Genomic DNA, 22490 nt, shown 5'->3' on the forward strand with positions numbered 1-22490 from the left:
AAATGTTTTCACTTTAAAAAAGTTCATGTGCGTAGTTGAGATAAGGTTTTTCTATAATAATCTCTTTGGTATAAACTTGAGGCAACTTAGGAACTAAACATTGGTACCATCCAAGGAAGCGTATCAGGGACTATCAAGTCTGAAAATTGGGTGTGACGTGCAAGAAGAAACTGGTGCACTGATAAAGCCATTGGGCTCCATCACCAGCAGATCGAAGTAGGTGATCCTGCCCCTCTACTTTGCTCTCCTGAGACCTCACCTGGAGTATTGTGTGCAGTCCTGGTGTCCTCAACATAAAAAGGACATGGAACTGTTGGAACAAGTCCAGAGGAGGGCCACGAGGATGATCAGGAGACTGGAGCACCTCCTCAATGAAGACAGGCTGAGAAAGTTGGGGCTGTTCAGCCTGGAGAAGAGAAGGCTGCGTGGAGACCTCATAGCAGCCTTCCAGTATCTGAAGGGGGCATATAGGGATTCTGGGGAGGGACTCTTCATCAGGGACTGTAGTGATAGGACAAGGGGTAATGGGTTAAAACTTAAACAGGGGAAGTTTAGATTGGATATAAGGGGGAAGTTCTTTACTGTAAGGGTGATGAGGCACTGGAATTGGTTGCTCAGGGAATTTCTGAATGCTCCATCCCTGGCAGTGTTCAAGGCCAGGTTGGATGAGGCCTTGGGTGATATGGTTTAAAGCTAGGTGTCCTTGCCTCTGGCAGGGGGTTCGAACTTGATGATCTTAAGGTCCTTTCCAACCCTAACTATTCTATGATTCTATGATAGAAAACCAAGTTAATGTTTAAGTTGGCACAGTGTGTTGATCATACTGTTTCTATAAGAATAAATTAATTTTCCAGGTTCTTGAGTGCTGCTGAAGGCTATAGTGTCTCTCTTGTACCACTAAATATCCTTGTAAAGTGATACGTCAGCTACTGCCTGCTGGCTAGGAGTAGTTCTTTTACCAGGTTAAGAAAATGTGGACGAACATCTCTGCACAGTGTCTTGCCCACATAGCTAGGAGACGTATAAACTGGCATGGAATAATGATAAAAGGTGACAAACAAGCCTTAGGAAATGGAATTACAGTAGCATCTAAAACCCTGGTGAAAAAAAGGTTTATTTAGAGCTGACAACATAGAAGGTCCCTAGGCTGAAAATATTTCCTGCCTAATTTGTTTACTAATTCCAGAAGTCTTGATCTAAATTGTACTTGATTTGGCAAAATTGGTATGTTGTTGGATAAATCACAACTGGTATACTTAAACAAGCAAAACCTTACTGTTAGGATAGTGAAAAGGGAGGAAATATTTCTTTAATAAGTAGATATGTACTTGGTTTGTGCTAGATATGTTGGGAGTCTATGGCTAGTAATTTAAAAGCAGTGGTCAGGGAGGGAAGAGGGGGGATGGGATGATATGGTTATTGAGGCTTAATATAATTCATTAAACCATGTTGGTAGACAATATTTTTTGTGAGAAGCTAGCAGAATTATCTGAAGTACGGGTACCGCTGATAGGGCAGAATTTTAACTACCTAGCTCAGAAAGGAGCACAGCTAGATACCAACTGTCCCAAAAGTTCTTGGAGTGTGTTAATCACAACTGTTTTTAATATAGAAAATGGAAAAATAAGCAAAAGTTCCAGGCAAAGGTAAGATAGGCACCTGTCTCGGACAACAGATTGTAGAGAAGCTGGCTATTTTTTTCTCCTCTTCCCCTGCAAAAAAAGATGTATGAGGAAGACTAATAGAACTGCTGGAAAAGAGCATGAATTTCAGCTTGGATTTAGGATTGGAGAAAAGAGATATTATGTAAGAAAGTAAAAGAAATCTTTGCACCTAGTGCTGAACGTATTTACAGCAGGTGTTGAGAGCAGTTCAGATAAACATCTGTAAGGAATCAGAAGGGTGTAGCAGATCCTGCAAGGAGAGAAGACAAAGCAGATGACCTCCCAAGGCTCTTCCAATTATACTGCCTATGATTATTAAGCTTCTTTTTCAGTAAGAACTGAAATATGAGATTTCATTCCACATTAGTGATTTAAAGCAGTATAAAATACTGTCACTATAGTTCAGTTTCTTTTTTCGCCCTTTGTGTTTCTTCCTGTTATAAATGCAGGACAAAGTGCAGGACAGCTCTGTGTAGAGGACAAAGCTTCAGTTATGTAAAGTGTGTCACATTTACAAAACTGAAAAGCTCAAAATTCTTCATGAGATAATTATGAACTCATTTCCAAGTCAATTGATTTGCTAGCCCTTGACAATATTTTGGAAAGATTCCTGGCTGCATCTTTTTTTCTTTTCCCCTTATTATTATTTTACTGCAATGCAATAAAAATATTTTAAAAGGAAGAAGCTTAAAAATTAATGCCTTCGGACTTCTAGTTTTCAATAATGTTTAAAATATGTTTTGGTGCTGCCAGCGCTTTAGATTTCTGCTTTAAAATACTGAAACAAAAATTTCAGTAAGAACTTCCTTTACGGTAGACCTGTATTTTGTAATGGAAAATAGTTCTGCCAAAGATGTTTTTTATTGGGTGGGGAAGTAGGAGAGGAGTAGCTCACTCTAAAACCAAGCCTGCTAATCAGCCAACTCATTCAGAAAAGAAAAAGAAATTAAAGAGTAATTTAAAAAGAGTCCTCAAACATGTCACATACTGCAGTTGATGATTGCTTCTACTCCTGTTACTCCACAGGCCCAAAACACTGGAATATCACCAGGGTGAGGGTGAACTGGATCTCCATAGTCTGGTTTGGAAAGATCTTTTATTCCCAACAGACCTGAAATTGATAAAAAATGAAATTGTGAGAGATTTCAGTAAGCAGTAATACTACAAAGCTGGTGGGGTGGACCCCAGACACTGTTCAATTACACTGAGCTATGACTACAACAGTGGCAAGTCCCACTGAAGTGGCATAGTTGGCCTTTGAGTGTCCCCAGAATCTGAGCTGACTTGTTTTCCCTTTTTGTACTTGATGACAACAGTAAAAATGTATTCACTTTGTTTTTGATATAAAATACAAGCTAGACATGTATACTGAGTCTCCAAGAGATCATAAATCTTCTCTATCAACAGAAGAACTATATTCATAATACTGGCAAACAAGAATAAATGACTGCAATGCAAAACTAGTTCATCTTAGAATACATTTTCAACTGCTTTAGCTTCCTACATTCTTTAGCTAGAGAAATAAGCAACTGCTCTTCACTTCTCTGGGTTAGATAACTACATCTCACTCTTACCCAGCTTTCACTAAATTGTCTTTTGCTTTATTCAAACACTCACTTGTAATATCCTGGATCACTCTAAGCACTTGCTATCTTCCTGTGGTTTTAAATTCTTCATATGCTTTAATATACCACTGTCTTCTCTAGAACTGTCTTCATCTCACACATGTTTGGTTTTGTTCTTTTCCAAACAGCCTCCTGATTTATCATGTTTGTTTTGGTTTGGTTTGGTTGTTTTCCTGTTTTCCCTTGCAAAGAATATGTCTACACTTGTTGGTGCTTTTTAAAAAAATCCATTCTTATCATCTTGTTATTTATTCTGTCTGGAGTGTTGTGTTCAATGTACCCTATTACGGTCGTTAAAAAAATAATGCAGTATTTACTTTCCCAGTCATCCACTAAGACACAAAATGTATCCACACATACTTCTCCCCATGCTGTCAGTCACTGCTATCCTGTCACTGCAATCTTTGACAGCAAGAAAGTATTCACATATAAATGAAACTGCATACATTTTAGAAAATGCGATTACACTTCTTCACCAAAACCACCCCTGCCATATAACTTAGTTTATCTACATCAGACAGCTATCTTTTAGCCAAGAAATCAGCTCGTTCAACACTTACTTTTTTTTTTTTATTCTTTTTTCTTTTTTCTTTTTTGTTTTTTTTTTTTTTTGTTCTCTCTCCCCACCTCTCCCCATTGGGGTTTTGACCATTACAAAAGATTAAAACATAATAAATTCACTGATGGAGGTGTTTCAGTCCTACCACTTCCCATGGTTCCCCCCTCCATTTTTATACACAGTAAAGGGCACGTAGAGTGAAGAATAAAAAGCACTGACCAGGGTCACCTATGTGAACTGGTGCTCCATGCGCTTCTTTTAATTCAGATGTTGCTAGTACAGCTGCTTCCAACTTGCTCTCAGGAATAGGTCTCATTGTGACTACTAAGTTGCAGCAAAAAGTAGAAACACTGTAGCAAGGCACAGCTGTCTGGCAGATTAAAAGAATCCAAGGAACGTTAAAGTATTATTATTATTATTATTATTATTAAAGTATTAGAAGAAATAAGTCTGAAACTTCTTTGTGCTTGAGTTTAAAAAGGCCACATACTAACTTTCATTTTAAATCCCTTAAGACAAAGTAATTTCTTAGTATCCTTCTTTAATTTTTAAGATCCAGCAGCGCAGAAGTGAAGCATTCCATCCTCTATATGAGCTTCTTCATACAGATCACAAAACTTTTCAGCATTATTGCTGAAACCTTGCTTGGTTTGGTACATGCAGCATATAGTGTGGTGAGCTCAGTATATTCTGAATAGTCAGAAAAAATGGTGTGCTCTCTATACAGAAAGGAGAAAAGCTAGTAAGAAGTATCACACAGCAACAAATCTACTTGGTCTGAATCTACCCTCTATATTTGAATTCAGGGTGCTACAGTGCTCTGTAACATGCAAGGGTTAGGAACTTCTGCTGCTGGCAGTACCCACATCTGAAGCATCATGCCAGTTCCACAGATAAAATATTTTGTGCCTCTAGAGAGGTTCTGTGGAATCATCATCGTCACTGACTGAGATGCTGAAGAACACTTCCTATTCAGAAATAAAGCAGTCCTGCTTTTCAGATCAAAATGTCAGATATCTAAGCTGCATTTGAACATAAACAAGATATGTGGACAGCTAGAGTTGTATAGAAAATGTTTATTAACAATATTTATTATAAAAACCCTACCTTTCACTGAAGAAACATACTGTACAATTCTTCAGAGTATTGTTGTGCTACAAACTATAAAATTTTCCTAATTCTAAAATGTTATAAGCAGATACATAGTTGTAACTTTTCTTTACGCTTGGTAGAACTCATGTATGAAACACATTTGTGCCTTCATGTTCGCTAGGAAGCAAAAAGATTGTAATACTAATACTGAAAACAACAAGAACTACTGTCCAATAGAAAAGCATCTGGACTAAATGAAAAAGACATGCAGGTGTGTACTTAAGCTTTTTAATATTAAAGAGCCTACTTACTGGAGCCAGAATTATTCTAGAATATCTGACAACATTAAAATCTGCACTATCAACTTTCTGAGCACAGTTATGATTTTCAGACCTATGGAAGGTACCTCAAGTCTCTGGGAACATCTTCTGTCCCGGAGGTCTCAGTATATAGCAAACACGCAGTTTAAAGGCTTTACTGTCCAGGAAAAATCTGAAATGTGGCTGTCATACATGCAGAAGAAACTGCTACTGCCATGGGTCATAAAAGGAATATTCCTATTGCAAACTGAAGCTGGTATGGAGAGGAAGCCATGCATGATGGCATGGTCAGAATAGTGCATGGGCTATCAATTGAAACGGAGAAGGCAAACCAGAACAGAATCCAAATGAAATCCAACCAGAATCCACAGCACACAGGAAAAGTTTTGTCACCATAAATGAGTAAGAAATCAGACTGCCTTGCAGGAAACTGAGAAAAACACTGAACTGAAGCTAGGCATATTTTACTCTGTATTTTAAAGCACTCAGAACTAGCACATAACTAATATTACCATGCAGGTAGGAAAAATGTTCTGATTTTGAGCAAGAGATATATGCACGTAATGTGAATACGGACAAAACCAGGCAAAGTAACAAGAAAGACTATGTATGTCTATATATACTTACCGTATACATGCTTACATTACATTTTTGCTCAACATTTCTTACAGGAATGCCAGCATTTTGGACTGCTTTTTCAAAAGAGAAGCTGCAGCCTAAATAAAAGGTCACCATGTTCTTAAGGTGTTCAGAATACTCCCTCAGGCTTTTCAGTGATCCGGTACAAACTCCATGCTCATATATTCTGTACTGTAGGCAGTCAGTTCTAGTGAAAAAAGAAGTTATCATAGCTTTATCATATTTTTTGAAAACAAGGTGAATTGTCTTAATTGATATTAACCCAGTATCAAACCACAAGATACAGCCTACTTGATCCATTTATTTTCTTCCCAAGTAACAATGAAACAGACACATGAAATAAACACAAACACCTTATTCTGCACAAAAACAAGCCAGTAAATGGAACATGTTAGTCTGATAATTTTTAGGTTTCATAGGTAAATGTCCCTTATGTGTATCTTTTTTCAGGGCTCCAAAAATTAAGGAGCTGTTTTAAATCTTGCTTTTAGTGTTTACTACTACACTTAAGAGTACGTCTTTCAAATTTCAGAGACTCTACAAATAGCATTGCAGTCACCATGCCTGCATTACTACTAAATAAAACAAAGGTAAGCCCCTAGTATTTAATTCTGCTGGCTCAGATTGAAAAACGTTTAAAAATTAGACAAAGTTTCACTTTTGCATTAGAGAAATACCTGTAATACTTTCAGTTATCATAACCTGTTTCTCAAGAACAAAATGATCTATTATACTCATGCATAATTTTCATTCAAATATATAATGCCAATAAACTTGTTCAAAATGTACAATGCTGTAAGCTGGCTGTTCCCTGAAACCCTCCTCACCACCACTAGCATTCACTGTGCAAGTTTGACAAGCAGAGTTGGTCTGTAGTTACCTGATGTCAGAATCACTACTCAGGGAAGGGCATTTCCAATCACCTGGTTTACTTCTGTACAGTAGTGGTAGGGGTCCCTCATTTGCATGGCAAAACTTCTCAAAGTCATCAGCCAGGGACTTGTGCAAAATCAGAACATTGGCCTGTTTGTAGCCTGAAATTGTGGAAGGCAGGAATGACTGATTATTAATTCAGCTTTGTCTGTGAAACAGTAACTTTTTTGTATAGATTTCCTTAGATGGCCTATAAAAAATACCTGAAAGATTTTTTTTATTCAAAATTCTGTAATTACATTAACTTTATGGAATGTTTTTAAAATCATAGCTATTCACTCTGTATGTGAAGTCATACTAGAATATTCACTAGGGACTGTAGTGATAGAACAAGGGGTAATGGGTTAAAAATTAAACAGGGGAAGTTTAGATTGGATATAAGGAGGAAATTCTTTCCTGTAAGGCTGGTGAGGCACTGGAATGGGTTGCCCAGGGAGGTTGTGAATGCTCCATCCCTGGCGGTGTTCAAGGACAGGTTGGACAAGGCCTTGGGTGATATGGTTTAGAGCGAGGTGTCCCTGCCCCTGGCAGGGGGATTGGAACTTGATGATCTTAAGGTCCTTTCCAACCCTAACTATTCTATGATTCTATGAAGACAGCATAATTACTTTAATAAATGTTTTCATTAATTTATATATAAACACAATTTATTACCTAACCTGCAAAATTAGTATTCTATAGGGAAATGCTTTACTTTGCAAATGTTATCACAGAGCCAAAGAAAGGCTGTTGCATACCACACTTTAGCTTTTTTTTTTTTTTTCAATAATGGCCAATCCAACAGTAAACTCCTGGTATCTTTGCAAAGTCATAGAACAGTTAGTGTTTGAAAGGACCTTAAGATCATCCAGTTCTAATCCCCCTGCCACGGGCAGGGGCACACCGCATTAGACCAGGTTGCTCAAGGCCCTGTCTAACCTGGCCTTGAACACTGCCAGGGATGGAACATTCACCATTTCCTTGGGCAGCCTATTCCTGTGCCTCACCACTCTCACAGTAAAGAACTTCTTCCTTCTATCCAACTTAAATCTCCCCTGTTTAAGTTTGAACCTATTACCTCTTGTCTGATCACTACAGTCCCTGATGAATAGACCTTCCTATCTGACATCCTTGTAGGCCCCCTTGAGATACTGGAAGGCTGCTATGATGCCTATGATGTTATGTAGCCCATTCTTTAAAGTTTGCTGGCTATGGAATCATGGGCTGCAATTTAACAGACATAATTACAGCTCAGGAATAAACTCTTGCTTGTCCCCCTGAATCTCAATCATTTCCATTATTTCTAATTAAAAAACCTAAATTGAACTGAACTGCTACACTTTCTTCACTTAGAATCAGCTTTGGTTTACAAGGTTGCTGACTAGTACTATGTGATATCTTCTAAAGACATTAAGACTTCGCAGTGAGTATCACTGAAGAAAGCTCACATTTACCTAGCAAAAACTTATTTTCTGAACAGTAGTAAACACAAATGCCATGTAAGTATTAGCTGTTCAAATACAGAGAGGAAATTTGGAGTACAACTACTGTGTGGCATACAAAACCACCAATTAACAATCTCTAACTCCTGTATTGATTCTGTCTTGACAAGTTATTACCGTCTCTGATATCAGACAGGACAGTAAAAGGCTGCATAGAAGTTCTAATTTTCCTTAAATAATGCAGTAGTCTTCCATCCAAGAGGCAGTCATTTAGCTGAAATCAATGACCTGCCTTAAAAGGCTTCAGAAAACCAGCCAAATCTTACTCTTGACCAAAGCTAACAGAAAAATCTAAAGATAAATTTATATTCCTGATGGAAAAATGCAAAGCAAAGGCTGAGGTAAGCATGTATTTGCATATTGAATGTGCCCACAAACTGCTCTCTTGGGAGCAGTCAGCACAAAAATTCATTTTATTACTATAAAAAGTTACTAAATACAGAAACAGTTTCTTCCTAAATACAGAAACACATTAAAAAAAAACCAACGTACTAAATTTACCACTGAATAAAATACTACATTCAGTTACCCCTCAACTTCATTCCCTGCCATCCATGTGAAATTCATATGCACTTTCTACTTTGCTGGTGATATTAGTTCTTAAAATTTTGGGTTTAGTCAGTGCATTCAATTCAAACAACACAATTTAAAATGCTAGTCACAGCTGATAGACTGAATCTGCAGGTAACTTTCAGGTATTCTATAAACTTGGGAAACTTCGTTATGACTCTTTGAGAACTTCATTGCTCTTTCTGATAACTACCCTTATTTTTTCTAAATTAAAAGGTATTTTTCCCTTCTCATTTGATATACACTTGCATTATGTATCTGTCATTATGAATATATTCACAAGCAATATGCAGAACTGGACATGCTGATCAATCCAAGCATTAATTCAATACATTCATGTTGCAGTTTAGAGAAATTTAGAAAGAGCTTTTAATTTCTTTGGTGAATAAGAGCAGTAAGAAATAATCATTTTAGTTGTATATCAGCCAGCAACATAAGACAATTTTAAGGATTCTAAGAAATTCCGATTACCCTAGGTTTTGTTTTAGTCTTTGCATAATGGAACTGTGTGCTCATGGCTAGAAGTCTGAATTTGTTCTGTGTGTAAACAATACTTTTTTTCAAATATTAAAACTATCACAGCAATAAGTGCACTTTAAAATACAGTTGGGGCAAAATGCAGATATTAATATACATAACATTATATATATATAATTATAAACTTTGTAGCATGTTTTCCAATAGTATTCTTCAACTTGTGTAGTGATGGAAAAGAAATCCATAATTTCAAGACTCATGAAATGATTCTATAAAATAATCCTTAATGTTTTTTATGTTATACTAATGCTACTGCACACAGCTTTGTTGATCAGCTACTTGCTGCAGTGTTTTCAGTTAAGTTATATTGTAAAGTTAATCAGAACATGACAGAAACTTCTGTGCTTCTGTACAAGCTGAGCTATGAGAGGCAAAAGAGACACCAATTTTCCAGAATGCATTCAGTTGTCTGAGTATAAAACTGTTTTTCCCTCCCCCTTTTAATTCCCAGTCTTGCTGAGTTAGGAATTTCAAACTTCAACAACTGAAGCAGAACAAAAGTTCTGTAGCTATAGGTCTCTAATTCTTCCCCAAAGTCTATCTGATGCACTAAGTAAAGCAAGGTCTCTATGAAGAACATAGTATTTCTTCCTAAAAATGTGCTAATAACATAAGCAAGAAAAGCCAGAGTTGGTTAATGATTTCTCAGATATCTTCTGCAGTCATAATTTCTCAATGACCTAACTGGGAGCTGAGCGAGCGATGATGCACTGCAAACATTGAAAACAAAGTCCATGTACTTTACACAGGTAAGAGGATATATTTTCTCTGACATAGCTTTATGATATAAGAACACAGTGTCAGGTGCTTACAATGTGATTTCAGAAACACCCAAGTGACTTAAGATTGTAAGTCAACTTGACATTTTCTTCTGTTTTACTTCAGTGCTTTTGATATTCCTACATTCCCTTACAAACAAAAATAAAACCACAAAACTTTCAATCTAAAATTGAGTCACTTTTGCACTTAGAGCTGTTAGGTTTACCTACCCTCTGCTATTCCAGAAGTATTCCTAATATTGAGTCTGTTGCATCGAATTATTCGTCTGAGTGCATGGGGAAGAAGAGATTTCAAGCCTTCTGTCAAAAACATATCTTCAGCCTTAACAGGAAAGATAATCATAAATTTAAACACAAAGCGTATTTATTTATTTAATTATTCATTTACATTTTAAATTCTGATTTGCTAGAGAATTTAGCTTAAGTTTCCTCCTTGGCTCCACCAAAAGTCTTATCACTAGGAAATTCTAAGTTATAGTCCAAAAGGCAGATCATAGTCAAAAGGCTATTTTGCTGACATTTTATTACTAAATACAAACTGATTTTTTCAATAAATTAGCCAGAGTAGTGTAGCATTTGGGACAAAATGCAAAATTTTGCTGGCCTGTAATGTAAGAAACAGATTTATTTCCTTCCTGATAAATATTCATTTCCTAGAGTATTCACTTTTCCAAAGTTCACTGTAAACTTAAAATTGCAAAAGCACAAATGGATTAACCTACCAAGCTATAATCTGTTCAAAATGCTTTTAGACAATTAACAATGCAACCTTGCATTAAAGAGAGAACTATACTCAGAAACTGTTTCACATGTATTATACTTGTCAAATACTAATTATGTAGAAATGAATACTCCCTTGGCTATTCTTCCACTGGGAAAGCAGACATATAGACATTCAAGTCACTTGTCATACAATCTGGAGTAGGAACAGAGATAAGTACCCTAATTACAATCAATATCTGAATCTTTTTACATCTTTTGGAGATTAAAGAGATCTTTTTCTTCAATCTGGTCAAAGTTCATACAAAGTTTTTCCCTCAACCTCAACTACCTAATAACTAAAAAGGGCTTATTACATCACTATAAGGAAAAAGCAAAAGATAGCTCCAGGTAAAATAACTTGGCTGCTTATGATTTTAACCTTGGTTACTTTTTAAGTAAAGAAACTGAATTTATCCTCCAAATAATCAAATTACCAACCTCCAAGTTTTTCTTTAATTCAGAAGAAGCCATTCTTGATGTTGTTCACAAGAAGTAATACATATAATAGAAGCTGTGCTGCTTTTTTTAAAAGGTGCCACTAAATTAATGTACAATGAGAAGTTACAACCTTCTAGCAAAAGTTAACTTTTCTGTTCAAGGTGCACAGATCTTGCACTCTGTGATAGTACAGTTTCACTCTGACAGTAGAGCAGAATATAACTGAAACAAACACTTCATTGTGAAAATTTATACCTCTGAGCAATTCATTCCTTAATTTCAAGTAAGAGCAGTGATATGTTTTGACTGAAATTATACTGTCATCATAAAATATAAAAAAAAATCCAAAATTTTTCCCAAAGCCTGCAGAATTCTAAGAGGTTAAGTTTGGTGCACTGAAATATAGAGTAGGTTTTATATTTATTCCTAATTCTGAAATCTTTGTACAACATTGTCAACCAAAAGAAATCAGTCTGAATTTTTTTTCTGAACATTTACTACTCTCTAACTCTTTTCATCTTTTCTGCTTTTACATTATCACTCTGTGGCACAAAAAAAAAAAATCTGCATTATAAAATCATACACAATTTCAAACACACACTTTAGAGATACCAAGCTACAGGATTGTGTCAGCAATACCAAAATGTTGGCTGTAAGTACCTTACAGAAACACTTGGGCTTGTAGTTCCTATTTGTGAGCCTAGGCCCTAGCTGCAAAGCAACATACATTGTTGGTGACTGGTGAAGAAGTGAATAATTTAAACATTAACTCTGCATGAAAGCCGACTGATTTCTTTCTTTCAGATGAGAAATAAAACTCACCTTATGACCGTTTGATATCACTGAAGTTCCAGTGGAGATTTTACTAAACTACAGGGAAAATCAGTAAAATTAACATTCTAGCTTTAGACCTCTCTATTTGCTATATAGTATCAGTGATGGATCCTGCTGCTGTTTTTCCTTATTAGGTGCTAAATTTAGATAGATGATAAAAACTGATAGATGTTTATAGTTGTTCTGGGTTCAGCAGCAGCAGTCATTTTTCTCCTCCTTTGTAGCTGGTGCAGCGCTGTGGTTTTGACTTTCAGCCTGGGAACAGTGCTGATAACACCGATGTTTTTAGTTACTGCTCAAATGTTTAGTCTGATCAAGGACTTTCTAAGTCTCATGTCTTTCTAGGGAGGAGGGGAAGCTGGGAGGAAGCAGAAACAGGACACCTGACCTAAACTAGCCAAAGAGGTATTCCATACCACAGCACGTCATGCCCAGGATGTAACTGAGAGTTGCCCGGAAGGGCTAGTTCACTGGTCGGTTGGGCTGGGTATTGATGGGTGGTATTGTATTCTCTTCCTTATTTCCTGTATCATTATTATTATTGGTGGTAGCAGCAGTGGTTTGTGTTATACCTCAGTTACTGGACTGTTCTTATCTCAGCCCATTGGAGTTACATTCTTTTGATTCTCCTTCCAATCCCTCCAGGAGGGAAGCGGGGGCAGGGGAGAAAGGGGGGGAGTGAGCGAGCAGACTGTGTGCACTTAAAACACAGTGCGGTTACTGATTGCACTTAAAACATGACAGTTCTTTTTGGTGCCCAACATGGGGCACGAGGGGTTGAGATAACGACAGATCTGACAGGAGTGTGTCTAATTGTATTTGTGATAAGCGCTCATTGTTTTGGATTAACAGTCACTTGTCACAATGCTGATTTATTGGCTCTCAAAGTTGTTGTTCCTGATCTCAGTTTCAGCATGTTGTACCTTACTTAGAGCCGGTATTTGATGATTTAGTATTTATCAGGCTGGGGGCTTGGGCTAAGGTTCTTGTCTCATTGTACTTTATGCTAACGACTTGTGCTACAATAGAATCATTGAACATGAAACTGATCTGGCTTATGTTCCCAGTGAGGTCACCACCTTTATACTTTGGGAGGTATATAATACAAGTGCTTAGCAATTACACATCTTTTTTCTCCTCCTTTGAGTGGTCAACCTGTGAAGGAGACATTCTCTTACCCTCTCAGCCCTGGCCCCCCCCCCCCCCCGACGTTTTACAGCCTCATCTGAGAGTTTTGAAGGTTTTGAATGGCATTTAAATACCCTTGAGACCTGCCTGCTGATTGTGATGGGGATCACCATGTTGGTACGCATAGAGTGTGTTTTACCCATGACTATTTCATCTGATCTCAAGAGTTAAGCAGAGTCCGGTTTGGGCCTTGTCTGGGGTTAGACGATGATATAGGAGGACCAAGAGATTTTCCCCAAGTCCGGACAGCCACATGAGTGGCAGGGTGTATAGGATAGTATGGGCAAGTACCTAAGCCAGTGGGCCCCTCCAATGCTTTGGAATTTCACCACTGAACAAGTGCAAAATCCAGAAAAATTAGTAAAACACTTAAATGAGGTGTGTTGTTATCCTGGTCATACCACAGAAGGACAAATTATAGCAACATGCTGGGGCTTGGCCTATACTTACAGGGGCTTGTTCAAGACTACCCAGCACCTTTAAAAGGAAAAAAATGCCCCTGGATCTGAGGGCAAAGCAACAGACAGTGCAGCTACTTCAGCTGCAAGCACAGCAGCTACACCACCCCCAGCGACAATCTAAACTTCCCCTGTTTAAGTTTGAACCCATTACCCCTTGTCCTATCACTACAGTCCCTAATGAAGAGTCCATCCCCAGCATCCCTATATGCCCCCTTCAGATACTGGAAGGCTGCTATGAGGTCTCCACGCAGCCTTCTCTTCTCCAGGCTGAACAGCCCCAGCTTCCTCAGCCAATCTTCATATGGGAGGTGCTCCAGTCCCCTGATCATTCTCGTGGCCCTCCTCTGGACTTGTTCCAACAGATCCATGTCCTTTTTATGTTGAGGACACCAGAACTGCACACAATACTCCAGGTGAGGTCTCACAAGAGCAGAATAAAGGGGCAGGATCACCTCCTTCAACCTGCTGGTCACACTCCTTTTGATGCAGCCCAGGATACGGTTGGCTTTCTGGGCTGCAAGTGCACACTGCCGGCTCATGTTCATTTTCTCATCGACCAACACCCCCAAGTCCTTCTCCACAGGGCTGCTCTGAATCTCTTCTCTGCCTGTGCCTGTGATTGCTCCAACCCAGGTGTAGGACCTTGCACTTGGCATGGTTAAACTTCCTAAGGCTGGCATCAGCCCACCTTACAAGCATGTCGAGGTGCCTCTGGATGGCATTCCTTCCCTCCAGCGTATCAACCGAACAACACAGCTTGGTGTCATCGGCAAACTTGCCGAGGGCGCACTCAATCCCACTGTCCATGTCAGCGACAAAGATGTTGAACTAGACCGGTCCCAACACCGATCCTTGAGGGACACCACTCATTACAGGTCTCCAGCTGGACATCGAACCATTGACCACAACTCTTTGTGTGCGGCCATCCAGCCAGTTCTTTATCCACCGAGTGGTCCACCCATCAAATTGATGTCTCTCCAATTTAGAGACAAGGATGTCGTGTGGGACTGTGTCAAATGCTTTGCACAAATCGAGGTAGATGATGTCAACTGCTCTATCCCTGTCCATCAGTTCCATAGCCCCATCATAGAAGGCCATCAAATTGATCAGGCAGGATTTCCCCTCAGTGAAGCTATGCTGGCTGTCACCAAGCACCTTGTTGTTTTTCATGTGCCCTAGTATGCCTTCCAGGAGAATCTGCTCCAAGACTTTGCCAGGCACAGAGGTGAGACTGACTGGTCTGTAATTCCCTGGGTCATCCATTTTCCCCTTTTTGAAAATGGGGACCTCAACCAAGCTACAGAATATGCAGAAAGATTTTACCCATCAACCAGGGGAGCACAACATCACCTGGTTGCTCCGATGCTGGGACAATAGGGCCAATGGTTACGAACTAGAAAGTACAGAAGCCAAGCAGCTGGGATCACTTGCTAGACAAGGGGGATATGACAAAGCAATTGCAAGACAGAAACAGTCCCTCAGCCTTTGGAGGTGGCTCTTGGAAGCTGTAAATTAAAGGTTTCCATACAAGGATGATGTTATGAGTCATTTGGCCAAGTGGACTACTTCAAACAAAGCCATCCAGTCTCTGCGGGAATCTGCCATTGTAGAGATGATCTATCACATCAAGCTGAATAATGGGAATATACCCATAGACCCAGATGAAGTCAAATGTGCACAACCCATATGGCAAAAACTTACACGGAATGCACCGTCATCATATGCCCATTCATTGGCAACAGTAACCTGGAATGACATAGTACCACTAACAGCAGATGAAATGATTCATAAACTCTGAGAGTCTGAAGACAATCTCATCCCTTCAATCATCTCAGCTGTGGAAAAACTGTCCCAGGAGCTCAAACAACTGGGAGACGATCTATCTGTATCCAGCCCCTCAGGTGTACCAACACACGCCTCAGCTATTAACAAAAGGCATCCTACTGTTTGAGAGAGAAGATACAGAAGGTATACGCCACGGGCCACCTTACAGTTTTACCTGCAGGATCACTGAGAAGAAATGCTGAAGTGGGATGGAAAACCTACTTCAGTTTTGGAGGAACGAGTGCATGAATTGAAGAGAACAAAGGTCAAGGCTGATCATCACATGAAAGCTGTGGCTTCAGTCTCTGGTGAGCAGGTTCCCAGATGGAGTGGAAGAGATGATTTTTTACTCCAGCTCCTGTGTTAAAAAAGAATAACCCTTTCTTTAAGATTTCAACATACATAAGCTTATGGATGAAACAAGTGGCATGAGACTAAACAGTAAAAATAAGCAAGTGTTTTATTCCCAAAATATATGAGGCTATATTCACTTCCCTTGTTACTTCCCTTATCACTATTACCATTGGTGGCATCAGCAGTGGTTTGTGTTATACCTTAGTTACTGGACTGCTCTTAGCTCATGGGAGTTACATTCTTTCAGTTCTCCTCTGTGTCCCACCGGGAGTGGCGGTGGTGGGCGGGGGGTGGGGATGGGGTGGGGAGTGTGCAGAAAGGTGGGGAGTGAGCGGGCAGGCTATGTGGGTTACTGACTGCACTTGAACCACAACAACAGTGAAACACAGCTCTTGCTATTTGACTTCCTCAGGAATGGCTAGTTTCTATGCAGTATGTTATATCCATAAGCTAGGGAGTGTCAGTTTGGATTACCCAGTTATTTCTAGGAACTCCTGGAAAATTGTTGGAGCCATCATTTCATGACGAGAGAGAAGTACCAAGATAACTAAGGTCTTACAGTATCTTTTTCACTTTGTCCTATCAGGATGCACAGTGAAATGTTCAGACTGACTTTATGGGGCTCTCAAGCAGCACTCTAACTAAACAGTCTGGTACAGCTGTTCATCAAGTTATCAGGATCTACTGCCTGGCAGAACTTTTTCAATCCCTTTAATTCTGTTCCAAGATAGTTTCAGATAACAGTAGGTATCAGTTATCTCATGGGGGTATGTTGGATCATGATGCAGATAAAGACAGGGTGCAGGATAAGTGATGTAAGGACAAGATGCTGGCAGAGCTTATGAGAGAGCTGTCATGCCTGATGGCATCCTTTGTAGTGCCCCTTACTAAGGGACCTTAAGATTTGGCTTTCTAGTTTGGGTTGTCTTTAATGGAATGAAACTCTAAAGGAGACTAGATATAGTCCTGGGTAACCAGTTTTGAAAATCAGGTAATTTACTATCTGAAAGAACCCTTGTCCTAAGTCATGCTGCTCATATCATTCCCTGACTTACAATACCAACAACCAATATTGCAAAGATTCACAGCATTGAAGTGTCAAGATCACTCTTTTCTTAAATATTTGGTTTCACATTAGAAGCACAATAATCACTTTTCTTTCTAGAGGTTTACATGGAGCAATCCCAGGCACAGCTACAGGCTGGGCACAGAAGAGATTCAGAGCAGCCCTGTGGAGAAGTACTTGGGGGCATTGGTCAATGAGAAAATGAACATGAGCCAGCAGCGTGCACTCACAGCCCAGAAAGCCAACCGTATCCTGGGCTGCATCAAGAGGAGTGTGACCAGCAGGTCGAAGGAGGTGATCCTGCCCCTCTACTCTGCTCTTGTGAGACCTCACTTGGAGTATTGTGTGCAGTTCTGGTGTCCTCAACATAAAAAGGACATGGATCTGTTGGAACAAGTCCAGAGGAGGGCCACGAGAATGATCAGGGGACTGGAGCACCTCCCATATGAAGATTGGCTGAGAAAGTTGGGGCTGTTCAGCCTGGAGAAGAGAAGGCTGCGTGGAGACCTCATAGCAGCCTTCCAGTATCTGAAGAGAGCCTATAGGGATGCTGGGGATGGACTCTTCATTAGGGACTGTAGTGATAGGACAAGGGGTAATGGGTTAAAACTTAAACAGGGAAGTTTAGATTGGATATAAGGAGGAAATTCTTTCCTGTTAGGGTGGTGAGGCACTGGAATGGGTTGCCCAGGGAGGTTGTGAATGCTCCATCCCTGGCAGTGTTCAAGGTCAGGTTGGAAGAGGCCTTGGGTGATACGGTTTAGAGCAAGGTGTCCCTGCCCATGGCAGGGGGGTTTGAACTTGATGATCTTAAGGTCCTTTCCAACCCTAACTATTCTATGATTCTATGTATTTTACATGTAACTTGAGTTTTACATACTGAACTTAATAAATATTAAAATGCCTTGCCATCTGACACATTAAGATGGCACTTACCCACTATTGATTAGTGGGCACTACCACATCCTGAGGTGCACTTCCAGATCTTAACAAGGGTAATGAATCTTCAAAGCTGGAAAGAGAAGGACAATCTGTAAAAATAGTGTAAGGAGCTGGGTGATCAGATGGTGTTGGTGGTATGGCATGTGTCACATCAGAACTTCAGAACAATGAATCAGTTTGTGAGAAACAATATTGTATTGAAATGGCATAATAGTAGAAAGATAGATATATATATATATATTCAGGAAAAAACTTTTCTTTGTATCAAAGTGGCAGTCAGGAAGTACAGATATGTACCAGCTTTGATAAAGTTCTAAACAGATCTTGGTCCTGGATTTAATAAGTAATGTAAAATTGTTAGGTAACATCTTCACTTAGTATGTATGTGTAGCATTACTCCAGTAGAGCTAAGCCAATACACAATACCTGATTAATTTGGCACAGCTGATCTGCAAAATACCGCATTACCTAGACAAAAGCAATTTTTAGGAAGGCCAGATTTGTAGGGTGAATGTTTTTTTATTCCAAAATTGTGATCACTGGTTGCCATGTGAAGCTGTAAGTTATTAACCATTTCTACACGCTGTTCTTGGCACACTAGCTGAATATGGGTGACTGCGTGCAATGAGGTGTTGATCTTTGCTGAGGTGATTGCAATGGAACTGGTTCTAAGCCTCATCTTTGTAACGGATTGTAACAAATATGCTGTTTCTCACAACTCATGCTAGGAAAGAGGCATGTTGAGAGAAATGTTACTTTATCATGTTAAAAATCCTGCTGCTCTGAAGAGGCGTGCCCTTGCCTGTCACATCGCTTTGAGATTCAGGAGTTTCTATCTTTAAGCCCTGTCTGGTAACAAAGTTAACTACTGTGTTTGAGGTAAGAATTGAATATTCAACAGTAATGCTTGGGAAAAGTGACCAATACCGGCCACCTTTACCAAATCCAATCAAACCTGAAGCAAGAAAAATGCAGTTGCAGACAAGATTTTATAAAGAGGTTGCCTTATCTTTTAGACAACTTGATGCTGGACATAATAGTCTCTTTGCACCATTCTATTCTTTGTATGTCCCAAGCTACTTCTTGTTTTCTTCCTCCTTATTTTGTCTCCAGTATGCCTCTGTCTCTGCCTTTTTCCTCCCTGAGCTCAGGCCTCCATAACTCCAAGCTGGACATGCCTTTGTTGGGTTTGCTTCCTTGGTTTGTCTGAGATATATCTCCTTTTAATATTACATATAGGCTTGGATTAAGCATAGTTTTTCTAATAACTTCCTCAAATTTTTACAGTGGAACCACCAATTAGCCTTGAAAGTTATGTATCTTTACATTATATTGTCGATTGAGCTATAGTTTATAAAGCTTTTTTACAATCTGCAAAGCTTAATCTCTTTAGAGAAAAAGAAGGAAGTGCAGTAAGTGAAATGTTTTGTGTTACCGTAGTTTTCAAAATGGAAAAGTGAACCTGTAAATTTCATAGGTATTTTAAAATGAACATAGATTCTTTACAGGCCCACGTTGTAAATTATTCATTACCCAAGAAATGGAAAAATGTCATTTAAGTGTCAGAAAGATTATACTTTGAGATGCAGTGGGCGTGTCCATAATGCTGTGCTAAACCATACCAGATAAAAGTGAATCAAAAAATTATATAACAACACAAAAGGATTAAAACACCCTTCAGAAATTTCAGGGTGACTGCTTTACCTTTATATGTCAAGCAAAAATCATGAAATTGAACTAAACCCACATATTTCTGTGGTATTAAAAAAAATCATCTGAGAATAAACAGCCTGTAAAAATTACTCATGATAAGAGTAAGAAACAAGTCGGTTTGAAGACTGCAAAGTAGCTAATACCAGTTTCTGATGTTACAGATTGCAGGTCTGTTTCTCCAGTGGTACTGATACACTAATAAGAATTTGGTTTAATGTCATGACTTTTCGAAGTGTAATCATAGAGACTTACTTGTAAGGAGCCAAAAGACTCTTACAAAACAGTCTTACGTTGTTTATATCACTTTTGTCCTAGTTCAGTTTAAAGTTTGATAATGACAATGGGCAGTGGCATGCACAGGTCCATAGGACAAAAAAGTGCAGGGGTCACTACCTAACACTGCTGGGCATATTTTTTTAGACGCTGTCACTTACCCAAAGCTACTGCTGCTCTAACAGGAACAGCAGGGTAACTTGAAACATAAGCCAGTCCACAGGCTGCCTTTACCGATACATAATGGAAACTAATCCAAACTAATTATAATCTAACAAACCCTTTGTGTACTATGCCTTGCCCTAGTATGAATATGGTTAGAGAGATTTGTTAATGTAAACATGGTGTAAAATGTCCTGCTGTTTAATCATCAAACTGATTTGAAATTCTGCCAAGAAACTTCTGTGAAAAGCATAAACTTTGATTTTCCAACCAGGTCTTTCTGTTATACTTGTGATGTTTTATTTGAAGAATCAATTAATGATTCTTTCTCTCCCCATCTGCTATGAATCATTTCAAAGTACAGAAGTGCTTTGTGTATCATTCCAAAAAGGAAGTGCTTTGTGTGTTTTCAGACAGCAGCTCATCCAGCAAATTAAGATTTGACTTTACATTTGAAATACAGTGTATTTGCCTTTGAAGTTTTTGCACCTTTAGATGAGTGCTGCAAATAGAAATTTATATTAGTTTCTATTATTTTTTTTCTCTGCTGTGTAAAGCAGCTAGCCTATGCTCAAGATCCTGCAGATTGTGTCAGGATGAGAAACTGATGATAGAATCAATGTATCTTTGATGCAATCTTGTTTACATGCAAAAAAGACGTACAATGTTTAGTTTCTCCCAGTATATTAAGAACAAATAACAGAAAGCAACTACCAGTTCTAAAGCAGATGTTTCAGATAGGGCTACATGTTACTGTGACATGCCTTGCACAGCCTCCCTGAACTTCCACCACTGCATTTGTAGTATTTTACACTCAGTATCTGCTCTGGGACAAAATACACTTCTACTCAGATGGAGAAATGTGGGCAAAGTCTAGAGAACAGTTCACACCAGGGCCCTGCCCTTTCATGGGCACAATTTATGCAAGATCTCAGTTCTTAAGACTTTTTCGTCCTGCAAAGAATGAGGCTTCAGAACTTCATGCACCCTTCCAACCCCTTGTAATACCTGCATACCCTGCTCCATCATCTTACAAAAATACATGATCAACAAGCATTGAACAGCCACCTCATTTACATGCACCTTTGGCAAGATAAGGTATACACATAATAGGTGATGAGGACCTTCATCAAGATTTAAAAATGCCACTTTCATGCCTTTGACTCTGCTGACAAGAATATTGGCCAGCTGCAGTAAGAGGGACAGCAAATGATCTACCAGAGGTTGTTTTCATATAAGACGACAAGTGCTTATTCAACTTCAAGAAACTGAGAACAACCCGTGAGGGTGGTATTTTTAGTTTTCCAATCTACACTGAGCTACAGATTTTTAGAATTGCTCCACAATCCTTTGGGCTGGGTCCAGCCACCAATTCTCCATCTTGGCCTCTTCCGGCAGTGAGACAGACAAAGGATGCAGCGAGGGCTTTGCCTACAAGCCACCAGTGTCAGCCTCAACCCTGCACCCTGAAGGAGCACTGGCCAGTTAGCAGAGTACTGTGCATTGGAGCTGAGATGATGAGTACTGACTGGATAAAAACTCCTAAAGTTAGACATTTTTTTTCTTCCCAGTCTTATTCATGCAGAATGAAAGTGGAAGTCTACAGGACAAAGTCCAGTGGCTTGTACTGCTTTGTTTGCAAGGCAGCAGCAACAGGTGCTTATTTTGATAAGAAAGTATGTCACCGCCTAGGTTACACCCAGTCGCATGATGCATAGTCATAGGGCTGACAGGGTGCCTTCTTCTCCCAAGGAATTCCATCTGGAGGTAAGCAGTTGAGTGATGTTCTGCTCCCTACACACCACAAATATAGTGTCATGCTCCTGAAAAAAATATTCCATGGTCCTGCTGTCAGGTCATTCAGGTTCCCCCAGAATATGCCATTTCTTTTGCATTCACATCTGCAAGCAGGTGCCAAATCACTATATCCATTGCTCCTCATCAAGCAATTCTGCAACTGCAAGCAAATGCAGCCCATGGATTTACACAAAGATAGTATCCTTGAAATGTGTGTGTCTGAGTAGGCTGTGTCTGGGGAACCTCCAGTAAATTGTACCTCTCCAAACACTACTAGGAACAAACATATTTGCCTGCACAAGTATCTATGATGGAGATACTGACTTTCATGGTTCCTCTGCTTCCTTCAGGTCTTACACCAAGAAGTAGTGTGAACAGCTCAAAAGGACTGAGTATCATTTGCCTGATGGAACTGGCTTAAGCAGTGTTATTTGGATAACCAGGTGAATCAGTGGCAGGATCTGCAAGAATACCTCA

At 39.3% G+C, this 22490-nt stretch overlaps 1 protein-coding gene across 6 annotated transcripts in view; it reads right to left on the minus strand.

The window, feature by feature from the left end:
* Positions 1-22490, minus strand: part of DGLUCY (D-glutamate cyclase) — a 58450-nt gene that overhangs the window by 22253 nt on the left and 13707 nt on the right. For 2 of the 6 annotated variants that reach the window (XM_061359924.1, XM_061359925.1), the window contains exons 2-6: positions 10410-10521; positions 6780-6933; positions 5888-6086; positions 4068-4218; positions 2653-2775 (exon numbers count right to left, since the gene is read on the minus strand). In XM_061359924.1, the coding sequence (XP_061215908.1) occupies positions 2653-2775; positions 4068-4218; positions 5888-6086; positions 6780-6933; positions 10410-10512 (730 nt within the window). In that variant the 5' untranslated portion in view covers positions 10513-10521. Of the gene's footprint in view, positions 1-2652; positions 2776-4067; positions 4219-5887; positions 6087-6779; positions 6934-10409; positions 10522-11399; positions 11500-18062; positions 18139-22490 lie in introns of those variants that run through there. The other 4 variants (XM_061359923.1, XM_061359926.1, XM_061359922.1 and 1 more) reach the window with 4 other exon arrangements.

This window comes from Neopsephotus bourkii, unplaced genomic scaffold (genome assembly GCF_033783945.1).
Source record: "Neopsephotus bourkii isolate Nb327-2 ecotype Australia unplaced genomic scaffold, CSIRO-AGI_Nbou_v1 NB_998, whole genome shotgun sequence".
In the NCBI taxonomy this organism is placed as follows: domain Eukaryota; kingdom Metazoa; phylum Chordata; class Aves; order Psittaciformes; family Psittacidae; genus Neopsephotus; species Neopsephotus bourkii.